This window comes from Grampus griseus, assembly GCF_964374135.1.
Source record: "Grampus griseus genome assembly, chromosome: 1".
Taxonomy (NCBI): Eukaryota; Metazoa; Chordata; class Mammalia; order Artiodactyla; family Delphinidae; genus Grampus; species Grampus griseus.
In genome coordinates, this window is record NC_139017.1 from 129,253,323 (window position 1) to 129,267,489 (window position 14,167).

General features: G+C 37.3%; 1 protein-coding gene across 1 annotated transcript in view; it reads left to right on the top strand.

Moving 5' to 3' along the window:
- The window catches only part of ITGB3BP (integrin subunit beta 3 binding protein), an 88,135-nt gene that overhangs the window by 47,573 nt on the left and 26,395 nt on the right, over positions 1-14,167 (top strand). Inside the window, exon 4 of the mRNA XM_082653545.1 lies at positions 6,983-7,052. Within this exon, the coding sequence (XP_082509671.1) occupies positions 6,983-7,052 (70 nt within the window). The remainder of the gene's footprint in view (positions 1-6,982; positions 7,053-14,167) is intronic.

Consider the following 14,167-nt stretch of genomic DNA (forward strand, 5'->3'; position numbering starts at 1 on the left):
TGTATGGTGTTAGGGAGTGTTCTAATTTTATTCTTTTACATGTAGCTGTCCAGTTTTCCCAGCACCACTGACTGAAGAGGCTGTCTTTTCTCCATTGTATATTCTTGCCTCCTTTATCAAAGATAAGGTGACCATGTGTGCATGGGTTTATCTCTGGGCTTTCTGTCCTGTTCCAGTGATCTATATTTCTGTTTTTGTGCCAGTACCATACTGTCTTGATTACTGTGCTTTGTAGTATAGTCTGAAGTCAGGGAGGCTGATTCCTCCAGCTCCGATTTTCTTTCTCAAGATTGCTTTGGCTATTTGGGGTCTTTTGTGTTTCCATACAAATTGTGAAATTTTTTATTCCAGTTCTGTGAAAAATGGTTTTGGTAGTTTGATAGGGATTGCATTGAAACTGTAGATTGCTTTGGGTAGTAAGTCATTTTCACAATGTTGATTCTTCCAATCAAGTGGTATATCTCTTCATCTGTTTTTATCATCTTTAACTTATTTCATCAGTGTCTTACAGTTTTCTGAGTATAGGTCTTTTACCTTCTTAGGTAGGTTTATTCCTAGTTATTTTATTCTTTTTGTTGCAATGGTAAATGGGAGTGTTTCCTTAATTTCTCTTTCAGATTTTTCATCATTAGTGTATAGGAATGCAAGAGATTTCTGTGCATTAACTTTGTATCCTGCTCCTTTACCAAATTCATTGATTAACTTTAGTAGTTTTCTGGTAGCATCTTTAGGATTCTCCATGTATAGTATCATGTCATCTGCAAACAGTGACAGTTTTACTTCTTCCTTTCCAATTTGGATTCCTTTTATTTCTTTTTCTTCTCTGATTGCTGTGGCTAAAACTTCCAAAACTGTGTTATATAATAGAGGTAAGATTGGGCAACTTGTCTTGTTCCTGATCTTAGTGGAAGTGGTTTCAGATTTACACCACTGAGAATGATGTTGGCCATGGATTTGTCATATATGGCCTTTGTTTTGTTGAGGTAAGTTCCCTCTATGCTTACTTTCTGGAGAGTTTTTATCATAAATGGGTGATGAATTTTGTAGAAAGCTTTTTCTGTATCTATTGAGATTATCATATGGTTTTATCCTTCAATTTGTTAATATTGTGTATCACACTGATTGATTGGCCTATATTGAAGAATCCTTGCATTCCTGGGATAAACCCCGCTTGATCATGGTGTATGATCCTTATAATGTGCTGTTGGATTCTCTTTGCTAGTATTTTGTTGAGGATTTTTGCATCTATGTTTATCAGTGATATTGGCCTGTAGTTTTCTTTGTTTGTGAGATCTTTGTCTGGTTTTGGTATCAGGGTGATGGTGGCCTGGTAGAATTTGTTGGGGAGTGTTCCTCCCTTTGCTATATTTTGGAAGAATTTGAGAAGGATAGGTGTTAGCTCTTCTCTAAACGTTTGATAGAATTTGCCTGTGAAGCCATCTGGTCCTGGGCTTTTGTTTGTTGGAAGATTTTTAATCACAGTTTCAATTTCAGTGATTGTGACTGGTCTGTTTATACTTTGTTTCTTCCTGATTCAGTCTCAGAAGGTTGTGCTTTGGTAAGAAATTGTCCATTTCTTCCAGGTCGTCCCTTTTATTGGCATATAGTTGCTTGTAGTAATCTCCCATGATCCTTTGTATTTCTGCTGTGTCAGTTGTTACTTCTCCTTTTTCATTTCTAATTCTGTTGATTTGAGTCTTCGCACTTTTCATTTTGATGAGTCTGGCTAATGGTTTATCAATTTTGTTTATCTTCTCAAAGAACCAGCTCTTAGTTTTTTTTTGTTTTTGTTTTTGTTTTTGTTTTTTTTTGAGGTATGCGGGCCTCTCACTGTTGTGGCCTCTCCCTCTCCGGGGCACAGGCTCCGGACGCGCAGGCTCAGCTGCCATGGTTCAGGGGCCATGGCTCAGGGGCCCAGCCACTCCGCAGCATGTGGGATCTTCCCGGACTTGGGCACGAACCCGTGTCCCCTGCATCGGCGGGTGGACTCTCAACCACTGCGCCACCAGGGAAGCCCACCAGCTCTTAGTTTTATTTATCTTTGCCATTGTTTCCTTCATTTCTTTTTCATTTATTTCGGATCTGGTCTTTATGATTTCTTTCCTTCTTCTAAATTTGGGGTTTTATTGTTCTTGTTTCTCTCATTGTTTTAGGTGTAAGCTTATATTGTTTATTTGAGATTTTTCTTGTTTCTTGAGGGAGGATTGTGCTGCTCTAAACTTCCCTCTTAGAACTGCTTTTGCTGCATCCCATAGGTTTTGGGTCATTGTGTTTTCATTGTCATTTGTTTCTAGGTTTTTTTGTTTAGAACTTCATGTTTGTTAAAACCTTTTTTTAAAAAAATTATTTTATTTTATTTATTTTAGGCTGTGTTGGGTCTTCGTTGCTACACGCGAGCTTTCTCTGGTTGCGACAAGCAGGATCTACTCTTCATTGTGGTGTATGGGCTTCTCACTGCGGTGGCATCTCTTGTTGCAGAGCACAGGCTCTAGTTGCACAAGCATCAGTAGCTGTGGCTCGTGGGCTCAGTAGTTGTGGCTCACGGGCTGTAGAGCACAGGCTCAGTAGTTGTGGAACACAGCACAGGCTTAGTTGCTCCACAGCATGTGGGATCTTCCCAGACCAGGGCTTCAACCCATGTCCCCTGCATTGGCAGGTGGATTCTTAACCACTGCACCACCAGGGAAGCCCTGTTTCTGGGTATTTTTTGATTTCCTATTTGATTTCTTCAGTGATCTCTTGGTTATTTAGTAGTGTATTGTTTAGCCTCCATGTGTTTGTATTTTTTACTGTTTTTTTCCTGTACTTGATATCTAGTCTCATAGCATTGTGATTGGAAAAGATACTTGATATGATTTCAATTTTCTTAAATTTACCAAGGCTTGATTTGTGACCCAAGATATCATCTATCCTGGAGAATGTTCCATGAGCACTTGAGAAGAAAGTGTATTTTGTTGGTTTTGGATGGAATGTCCTATAAATATAAATAAAGTCCATCTTGTTTACTGTGTTATTTAAAGCTTGTGTTTCTTCTGTATTTATTTTCATTTTGGATGATCTGTCCATTGGTGAAAGTGGGGTGTTAAAGTCCCCCAGTATGATTGTGTTACTGTCCATTTCCCCTTCTGTGGCTGTTAGCATTTGCCTTATGTATTGAGGTGCTCCTATGTTGGGTGCATAAGTATTTACAATTGTTATATCATCTTCTTGGATTGATCCCTTGATCATTATGTAGTGTCCTTCTTTGTCTCTTCTAATAGTCTTTATTTTAAAGTCTATTTTGTCTGATATGAGAATTGCTACTCCAGCTTTCTTTTGATTTCCATTTGCATGGAATATCTTTTTCCATTCCCTCACTTTCAGTCTGTATGTGTCCCTAGGTCTGAAGTGGGTCTCTTGTAGACAGCATGTATACAGGTCTTGTTTTTGTATCCATTCAGCCAGTCTGTGTCTTTTGGTTGGAGCATTTAATCCATATACATTTATGGTAATTATCAATAAGTATGTTCCTATTACCATTTTCTTAATTGTTTTGGGTTTGTTATTGTAGGTCTTTTCCTTCTCTTGTGTTTCCTGCCTAGAGAAGTTCTTTTAGCATTTGTTGTAAAGCTGGTTGCTGGTGCTGAATTCTCTTAGCTTTTGCTTGTCTGTAAAGTTTTAATTTCTCCATCAAATCTGAGATCCTTGCTGGGTAGAGTAATCTTGGTTGTAGGTTTTTCCCTTCTATCACTTTAAATATGTCCTGCCACTCCCTTCTGGCTTGTAGAGTTTCTGCTGGAAGATCAGCTGTTAACCTTATGGGGATTCCCTTGTATGTTATTTGTTGCTTTTCCCTTGCTGCTTTTAATAGTTTTTCTTTGTATTTAATTTTTGTTTTGTTTTGTTTTTGCGGTATGCGGGCCTGTCACTGTTGTGGCCTCTCCCATTGCGGAGCACAGGCTCCGGCGCGCAGGCTCAGCGCCCATGGCTCACGGTCCTAGCCGCTCCATGGCATGTGGGATCTTCCCAGACCGGGGCACGAACCCGCGTCCCCTGCATCGGCAGGCGGACTATCAACCACTGTGCCACCAGGGAAGCCCTGTATTTAATTTTTGATAACTTGATTAATAGGTGTTTTGGTGTGTTTCTCCTTGGATTTATCCTGTATGGGACTCTCTGTGCTTCCTGGACTTGATTGACTATTTCCTTTCCCATATTAGGGAAGTTTTCAACTATAATCTCTTCAAGTATTTTCTCAGTCCCTTTCTTTTTCCCTTCTTCTTCTGGGACCCCTAGAATTCGAATGTTTGTGCGTTTAATGTTGTCCCAGAGGTCTCTGACACTGTCCTCAATTCTTTTCATTTTTTTTCTTTATTCTGCTCTTCAGTAGTTATTTCTACTATTTTATCTTCCAGGTCACTTATCCATTCTTTTGCCTCAGTTATTCTGCTATTGATTCCTTCTAGAGAATTTTTAATTTCATTTATTGTGTTGTTCATCATTGTTTGTTTGCTCTTTATTTCTTCTAGGTCCTTGTTAAACGTTTCTTGTATTTTCTCCATTCTATTTCCAAGATTTTGGATCATCTTTACTGTCATTACTCTGGATTCTTTTTCAGGTAGACTGCCTATTTCCTCTTCATTTGTTTGGTCTGGTGGATTTTTACCTTGCTCCTTCATCTGTGTATTTATTTCTCTGTCTTCTCATTTTGCTTAACTTACTGTGTTTGGGGTCTCCATTTTGCAGGCTTCAGGTTCTTAGTTCCCATTGTTTTTGGTGTCTGCCCCCAGTGGGTAAGGTTGGTTCAGTGGGTTGTGTAGGCTTCCTGGTGGAGGGGACTGGTTCTGGTGGATAAGCCTGGATCTTGTCTTTCTGGTGAGCAGGACTGCATCCAGTGGTATGTTTTGGAGTATCTGTGAACTTATGAGTTTAGGCAGCCTCTCTGCTAATGGGTGGGGTTGTGTTCCTGTCTTGCTAGTTGTTTGGCATGGGGTGTCCAGCACTGTAGCTTGCTGGTCATTGAGTGGAGCTGGGTCTTAGTGTTGAATTGGAGAGAGCTCTTGCCGATTGATATTATGTGTGGCTGTGAGGTCTCTGGTGGTCCGATGTCATGAACTCGGCTCTCCCACCTCAGGGCTCGGGCCTGACACCCGGCCAGAGCACCAAGACCCTGTCAGCTACATAGCTCAGAAGAAAGGGGAGGAAAAAAAAGAAAGTAAGAAAAAATAATTTTTTTAATGAAATAAAATAAAGTTACTAAAATTGAAAATTTTTTAAATTATTAAAATAAGAAAGGTAATTAAGAAAAAAGAAGAGAGCAGCAAAATCAGTAAACAAATCTACCAAAGATAACAAGTGCTGAAAACTAAGATAAACATAAAAATCAGAAACTAGTCAGTCACATACAGCAAACCCCAAGTCTGTAGTTGCTTCCAAAGTCCACTGCCTCAATTTTGGGATGATTTGTTGTCTATTCAGGTATTCCACAGATGCAGGGACATCAAGTTGATTGTGGAGATTTAATCCGCTACTCATGAGGCTGAACAGAGAAATTTCCCTTTCTCTTCTTTGTTCGCACAGCTCCTAGGGTTCAGCTTTGGATCTGGCCCTGCCTCTGCATGTATGTCGCCCTCTGGCATCTGTTCTTTGCCCAGAAAGGAGGGGGTTAAAGGAACAGCTGATTTGGGGGCTCTGGCTCACTCAGGCTGTGGGGAGGGAAGGGTACAGAATGTGTGGTGAGCCTGGGGTGGCAGAGGCCAGCATGACGCTGCAACAGCCCGAGGCATGCCATGTGTTCTCCTGGGGAAGTTGTCCCTGGATCATGGGACCCTGGCAGTGGTGGGCTGCACAGGCTCCCTGCGGCATGGGTGTGGATATTGACCTGTGCTTGCACACAGGATTCTTGGTGACTGCAGCAGCAGCGTTAGTGTTTCATGCCTGTGCCTGGTGTCCGGGCTGATAGCCGTGGCTTGCACCTGTCTCTGAAGTTCATTTAGTCAGTGCTCTGAATCTCCTCTCCTTGCGTACCCCGAAACAATGGTCTTTTGACTCTTAGGCAGTTCCAGACTTTTCCTGGACTCCCAGCTAGCTGTGTTGCACTAGCCCGCCTCAGGCTGTGTTCACACAGCCAACCCCAGTCCTCTCCCTGGGATCTGACTTCTGAAGCCGAAGCCAAAGCTCCCAGCCCCACCTGCCCTGGTGGGTGAGCAGACAAGCCTCTTGGGCTGTTGAGTGCTGTCGGCACTGACCCTCTGTGCGGGAATCTCTCTGCTTTGCCCTCTGCACCCCTGTTGCTGTGCTCTCCTCCGTGGCTCCGAAACTTACCCCTGGCACGCCCTGTCTCCGCCAGTGAAGGGGCTTCCTAGTGTGTGGAAACTTTTCCTCTTTCACAGCTCCCTCCCAGAGGTGCAGGTCCTGTCCCTATTCTTTTGTCTCTGTTTTTTCTTTTTTCTTTTGCCCTTCCCAGGTACGTGGGGAATTTCTTGCCTCTTGGGAAACTTGAGGTCTTCTGCCAGCGTTCAGTAGGTGTTCTGTAGGAGTTGTTCCACGTGTAGATGTATTTCTGATGTATTTGTGGGTAGAAAGATGATCTCCATGTCTTACTCCTCTACCATCTTGAGGGTCCCTCCTCATGAAAATATTTGATGAAAAACTAATGTATTTTAAACTAGTTATATTATCAAAGTGGGTTTATCTAGTTTTTCTTTTTAATATACCAAGCCCCAGTGGAAATTTTATTCAAAAGATTATTTCTTCTATATAATGTAATCATGAATAAAACATTAGGAGACTGGCAAATTAAAAAAAAAACTACCTATTGAAAAGTTATCCACAATAGTGAAAAAATTTTCTCGTAACAAATTTCAGGATACTTTTTCTTTACCTACTCTTCTTTCATTTGTCAACCCTTTTATTTTCTGTTGAAAAGTTGGTGATTTAAATTCTATTTAAAATTTGACAGTTTTTGCCTTAACTTTACATTCTTTTTATTGCACACATATAGGAAAGAGGAAAAACTGGAATCACCTCAGTATAACCAAAAGAAAGGAATCTACTACAGAAGACAATGATGAGTAAGTTCGTTGTTGCTGAAATAATATACTCGTGTGTCTTAAAAGAAAAAGGTCATATTTGTTAAAGTGATGATTTAAGATAAATCATTTCTTTGCAGAAATGAATGGTTTATACCTGAGTAGAAGTATTTTTTCTTAAAGAAGTAAAATTCTTTATTTATGATGTGTTTTGCCATGTTCATATGATGGTGATATATGATACCTTTATTTTAATACCCATTTAGCCCAGTTTCCCCAGCCTATGCTTAAGAGACTAGCTTAGGGTAAAACTGAGGGAAACACCCTCTTTGGATTTACATGGATGGACAAGTAATACATTGTCTTGGAACATAATTGCTGGTTCAAGAGCTAGGAATACAGTGAAGCCAGCAGAGTAAGGAATCTAGAGGAACCTAGAAGGCTTATCGGCCATCAGTTATTTTCATATTGGCCTGTCAAGGGTGCCTTGAATGAAGTCATTATGTGTAAAAGGCTACTGCCTATGTATTCTGGGAAGAATATTTATATCTATCCACTGAGGCTGGAAAAATTGAAATAAGCAGAACAGGGGGTTCAAGTTTTAAAGTACTTCATATGTTCAGCTCATTTACCTTTCCAGCTGTATCTTCTGTGTGCCATACAAAATGATGGATGGATGGGTAAAGATGAGGAAAATGAAACATCTACCCATTGGGAGCTTATGGTCTCATGTTGTAAGTTAATATATCTACTCTAACTTAGAAATGGGTTATGGGTTATGTTTCGAAATGTTATTTATTTATTTATTTAAATTGAAGTATAGTTGATTTACAATGTTGTGTTAGTTTCAGGTGTACAGCAAAGCAATTCAATTTTATATACATATATATGTGTGTGTGTGTGTGTGTGTGTGTATGTGTTATTACAACCTATAGGTTATTACAAGATATTGAATATAGTTCCCTGTGCTATACAGTAGGCCCTTGTTGTTTATTTTATATTGAGTAATGTGAATCTGTTAATCCCAAACTGCTAATTTATCCCTCCCTTCCCCCCACTTTTCCCTTGGTATCCATAAGTTTGTTTTCTATGTCTGTGAGTCTGTTTCTGTTTTGTAAGCAAGTTCATTTGTATCATGTTTTTTTAGATTCCACATATAAGTCATATCATATGATATTTGTATTTCTCTGTCTGACTTACTTTACTTAGTATCATCTCTAGGTCCTTTCATGTTGCTGCAAATGGCATTGTTTCATTCTTTTTATGGCTGAGTAATATCCCATTGTGTATATACACCACACCTTGTTTATCCATTCATCTGTCAATGGACATTTAGGTTGCTTTGGTGTCTTGGCTATTGTAAATAGCACTGCAATGAACATTGGGGCTCATGTATCCTTTCAAACCATGTTTTTATCTGTATATATGTCCAGGAGTGGGATTGCTAGATCATATGGTAGCTCCATTTTTAGTTTTTTAAGGAACCTCCATACTGTTCTCCATAGCAGCTGTACCACTTTACATTCCCACCAACAGTGTAGGAGGGTTCCCTTTTCTCCACACCCTCTCCAGCATTTATTATTTGTAGACTTTCTGATGATGGCCATTCTGACCAGTGTGAGGTGCTTTCTCATTGTAGTTTTGATGTGCATTTCTCTAGTAATTAGCGATGTTGAGCATCTTTTCATGTGCCTCTTCGTCATCTGTATGTCTTCTTTGGAGACATGTCTATTTAAGTCTTCTGCCCATTTTTTGATTGGGTTGTTTGTTTTTTTGTTATTGAGCCACATGAGCTCTTTGCAAATTTTGGAGACTAATCCCTTGTTGGTCGCATTGTTTGCAAATATTTTCTCCCATTCTGTGGGTTGTCTTTTCGTATTGCTTATCGTTTCCTTTGCTGTGCAAAAGCTTTTAGGTTTAATTAGGTCCCATTTGTTTAATTTAGTTTTTATTACCATTACACTAGGAGTCAGCTTGAAAAAGATACTGCTGCGATTTATGTCAAAGAGTGTTCTGCCTGTGTTTTCCTCTGTGAGTTTTATAGTATCCAGTCTTACATTTAGATCTTTAATACATTTTAGTTTTGTATATGGTGTTAGAGAATGTCCTAATTTCATCTTTTTACATGTAGTTGTTCGGTTTTCTCATCACCACTCATTGAAGAGACTGTCTTTTCTCCATTGTATATTCTTGCCTCCTTTGTTGTAGATTAATTGATCATAAGTGTGTGGGTTTATTTCTGGTCTCTCCTGTTCCATTGATCTATGTGTCTGTTTTTGTGCCCGTACTATACTGTTTTGATGACTGTAGCTTTACAGTATAGCCTGAAGTCAGGGAGCCTGCTTCCTCCAGCTCCATTCTTTCTCAAGATTGTTTTGGCTCTTCAGAGTCTTTTGTGTTTCCATACAAATTTTTAAATTACTTGTTCTAGTTCTGTGAAAAATGCTATTGGTAATTTGATAGGGATTGCTCTGAATCTGTAGATTTCCTTGGGTAGTATGGTCATTTTAGCAATATTGAGTCTTCCAATCCAGGTGTACGGTATGTGTTTCTGTTTGTGTCATCTTCAGTTTCTTTCATCAGAGTCTTATTGTTTTTGGAGTACAGGTCTTTTTCCTCCTTTGGTAGGTTTATTCCTAGGTGTTTTATTCTGTTGGATATGCTGGTAAATGGGATTGTTTAATTTCTCTTTCATTGTTAGTATATAGAAATGCAACAAATTTCTGTATATTAATTTTGTATCCTGCAACTTTACCAATTTATTGATGAGCTTTAGTAGTTTTATGGTGGCATCTTTAGGATTTTCTAGGTATAGTATCATGTCATCTGTAAACAGTGACAGTTTTACTTCTTTTACTTCATTTCCAATTTGGATTACTTTTATTTGTTTTTCTTCTCTGATTGCTGTGGCTAGGACTTCCAAAATTATGTTGAATAAAAGTGGCAAGAGAGGGCATCCTTGTCTTGTTCCTGATCTTAGAGGAAATGCTTCCAGCTTTTCACTGTTGAGTATGATATTAGCTGTGGGTTTGTCATATGTGGCCTGTATTATGTTGAGGTATATTCCCTCTACGCCCACTTTCTGGAGAATTTTTATCATAAATGGATGTTGAATTTTATCAAAAGCTTTTTCTGCATCTATTGAGATGATCACATGCTTTTTATTATTCATTTATTAATATGTTTCATGTTGATTGATTTGCTGATATTGAAAAATCCTTGCATCCCTGGGATAAATTCCACTTGATCATGATGTATGATCCTTTTAATGTATCATTGGATTTGGTTTGCTCATATTTTGTTGAAGATATTTACATGTGTGTACTGGCATGTAATTTTCTTTTTTTGTGATATGTTTGTCTGGTTTTGGTATCAGAGTTACACTGACTTCATAGAATGAGTTCAGAAGTGTTCCTTCCTCTGCAATTTTTTGAATGGTTTCAAAAGGGTCAGTTTTAACTCTTGTCCAGATGTTTGGTAGAATTTGCCCATGAAGCCATCTGATCCTGGACTTTTGTTTTTTGGTAGTTTTTAAATTACTGTTTCAATTTCAGTAGTTGTGATTGGTCTGTTCATATTTTCTATTTCTTTCTGGTTCAATCTTGGGTCTGAGTGTTTTTTAAATCATTTGAGTGAACCTTAGAATGCATTTTCCATAGAAATTGTGTTGTTATTTGTGGTTATAACCTCAAGTCAGGGCTACAAGTCTTTTTTTTTCATAATGTAGGTGAAGTATAGTATTAATCAGTAGTAGTCTAGATAAAAAGATATGGGGAGTGCCACTTAGAGTACAGTAGGGACAAAGGGAAGAGTTTTCTCAAAGAGGTGTCCTTCTTTGACAGCTTCATCTATCACCTGTACCCCTTTATCTGTTTTTATAGCTGCTTTCCCTAGCCATACTCCCCCCAGTTCCAAATATTTTCATGTGCCCTATCCCACAGATATTTTTGTTGTCAATTACCATTCCTCCTTCCTCTAACCAAAGTTCCAATTTCCTTGGTGAAACCAATCTCAACTAGATATTAAGTGAGAAGCATTATTTTTTTGTTTAACTCATTTAATATATTTTGAAAGAGACAGTAGATGTACATAATAAGAACTCAAACTGTACAAAGGGATATATAGAAAGCAAGTGGCAAGTAACAATTTTTGAATCACATATAATCTTGTGTTTGAAAGCAGTTACCTGCTAAACCAAATTAATCTCTGATACAGTTGTATGAAGTATAACAAACTTAGAAGTAAAAGTAGACAGGAAATGAGAACGTATTTTTGGACAGTAGTGATACCATGTAAGCAAACCAGACTTACCTGTTGCTTTCCCCTGAATCAGCTCCACTCAAGCTATCCTAAGTTTTCATAGTGTTTTTCCTTTTTTCTTCTGAACCCATCAATCTGCTTACAGCTTAACATTTTTTTTTAACTTTTTATTTTATATTGGAGTATAGTTGATTAACAATGTTGTGTTAGTACAACAGAGTGATTCAGTTATACATATACACAGTAGCTCCATAGCAGTGAGCTTTCAAGTAGCAAGGGAGGAGCAAGAAACTTTGTTATGGGTCACTTAGGAATTTGCCAGTATTTATTTAATTTCCCTCAATATTTGTTTCTAAAGATCCCTGTTATTTATGTATATCACTCCATGACTTGGTGTTAGAATTAATGAATTTAAGTACAAGCCAAGATATCTTACAATGTATAAAAATTATGTGTTTCTGATTGTTTTTTTCCACCCATCATAAAATTACTCAGACCTAGTCAATAGAGCTGTTTTATTAGCTTTAGTAATAAGCTCTTTATTTATTCCATTTGTTTAGATTTGTTTTATTATTTTGTAAGACCATTCCAAAGACTTGGATTTTTTAAAACCTGAAATTAAACTGAACATTTTGTATTTTTAGATCAATTTTAAATGATTATAACATTTTATGTTTTGTTTTGGCAATTGCATTAGGTTGTGGTTTTCCAGAGAAACAGAACCAATAGCAAATGTACATACATATAGTAATATAATAATAACAATAAAAATTATTACTGATGTAATAATTATTAATTAATAATAGATTAATAATGAATTATATATACAATTACCTATATAGATAGATTTATTATGAGGAATTGACTCATACAATTATGGAGGTTAAGTCCTACCATGTACCATCAGCAAGCTGGAGGTCCAGGAAAGCCAGTGGTATAATTTCAGTCTAAGACTAAAGGCCTGACGACCAGGGAAGCCAATGGTGTAAAATCTCAGTTCAAGGGCAGAAGAGCAATATCCCAGCTAAAGCAGGCAAGCAGGGAACCCATCCTCCCTTCCTCTGCTTTTTCTTCTATTCAGACCCTCAGTGGATTGTATGATGCCCACCCACATTGGGGAAGGCAATTTACTGAGCCAGTATTAATTACTAAGACGGTTGCATAGCAGTGATTTTCTAATCCCATCATTCTTTCTGTTAACTGGCCTTTTTGAAAGTCATGAGTTCATAGTGATATAGTGTCTTTCCTTGCCTTCCCCCTTTCCATATTTGCACTCCTTTTCAAACAGTAGACCTCTGACTTCTATTAGCAGCAGTCCATTTGCACACTTGCTTATTCCTACAGTATATACAAAATGGTTTCAAAATTCCTGACCTGCTAAAAACAAACCTGCAAAAGCATTTTTGTTTGCATTCTTTTTTGTCTTTAGTTTGAAGGTATATAGTCAAATTACTGTGTTCAGAACTACTTGGATTAGTTCTCCATATGAAGAATTAGTCAGTCATTTGAAGTAGTTAGGTTAGCTTGTTGATGTTTATATGCAATTTTGATATTTTTTTCTCATCCTTTTTTATTTTTGTTTTTTGACTGTGTAAAACAACTGATATGGTTCCAAAAGTCAAAACTTTACAAAAAAGTATACATAGAGATGTGTTACTATTCCCTGCTGCATTCCTTCTGTGTAGTCCCTATAAGTAACCAAATTAATTAGTTTCTGGTTTACCTTTCATATGTTTATTTTTATAAAATTAAGCCATTTCATTTATTTTATCTCATTTCTCTTCTTATACAAAGATGGCATACAATTTATACTCTTTCATACTTCGCTCTTTCCACTTACAAATATGTCCTGAAATCACTGCCTGTTAATCGACTTGGCAAGTTTTAAATGTAAGAATTCTCCAGCAGGAAAATATAGTTCCATGTTTTAGGTAAATTTTTTTTCCCCAGAAAACAAGCAATTAGTGATATGTCAATAAAGCTCAATATGTCAATAAAATTTGTTTATAAATTAAACAAACACCTACACACTAATATTTCATGTGAACTTCTATATTCTTTATTCTCTAAAAGGAAAATATATAATTCACTGCCATTGGTTTTTCTTCCTCTTTGCAAATTTTTGCTGCTGCTGGCACTGCTACAAAAAATGCAGTAATGGTGACTGTCCTTCTATAAAGTTTGTTTTCATATAATTGTACGTTTGTCATTTTGAGAAGTAAAACATAGATCATATGTACCCTTTTCCCACTTTCCTGACATGATAACATCTTCCAACGCTGTAGTACAATATCAGAACCAGGAAATTGATGATACAATGCACCAATCTTTATTCAGTTTTCTAAATTTTACAATATACATTCATTTGTATATATGTGTATATGTTCTGTGCAATTTTATCACATATGTAGGTTCACGTATCCACCACCACAGTCAAGATACAGAATAGTCCTGTCACCACAAGGATCCCTCCTGCTGTATAAAGTGTATTTTTAATCACTGGTTTATTCTCTTATAGGCAGAAGAGTAACTTTTATTTCTATACTAATCCAAATAAGACCTTTTTAAAAGTAATGTTACACCAGAAATGGGTTTTGTTTTTTATCTATACAATTTAATTGTGGCAAGTAACCACATTTCAGAATTCTAATTTTCTCTTTACTGTATTTTAAGTATTTAATTAAAGAGCAAGAATACTGACTTATGGATCATTTTCTGCTTAAATGAGGGTCTCTGGGGGTAAGTTAGTTGAAAATGTTTATCAAAAGCTTAGGATGAAGATATAGTTATGCCTATATTCTGTAGGTGATCAAAGACTAAGAGGGAAACCAGTATTTACTTTTATTTTCAACTGTTTAAAATTCTTGAAAGGAAAGAATGAAAACTTTCCTCCAAAC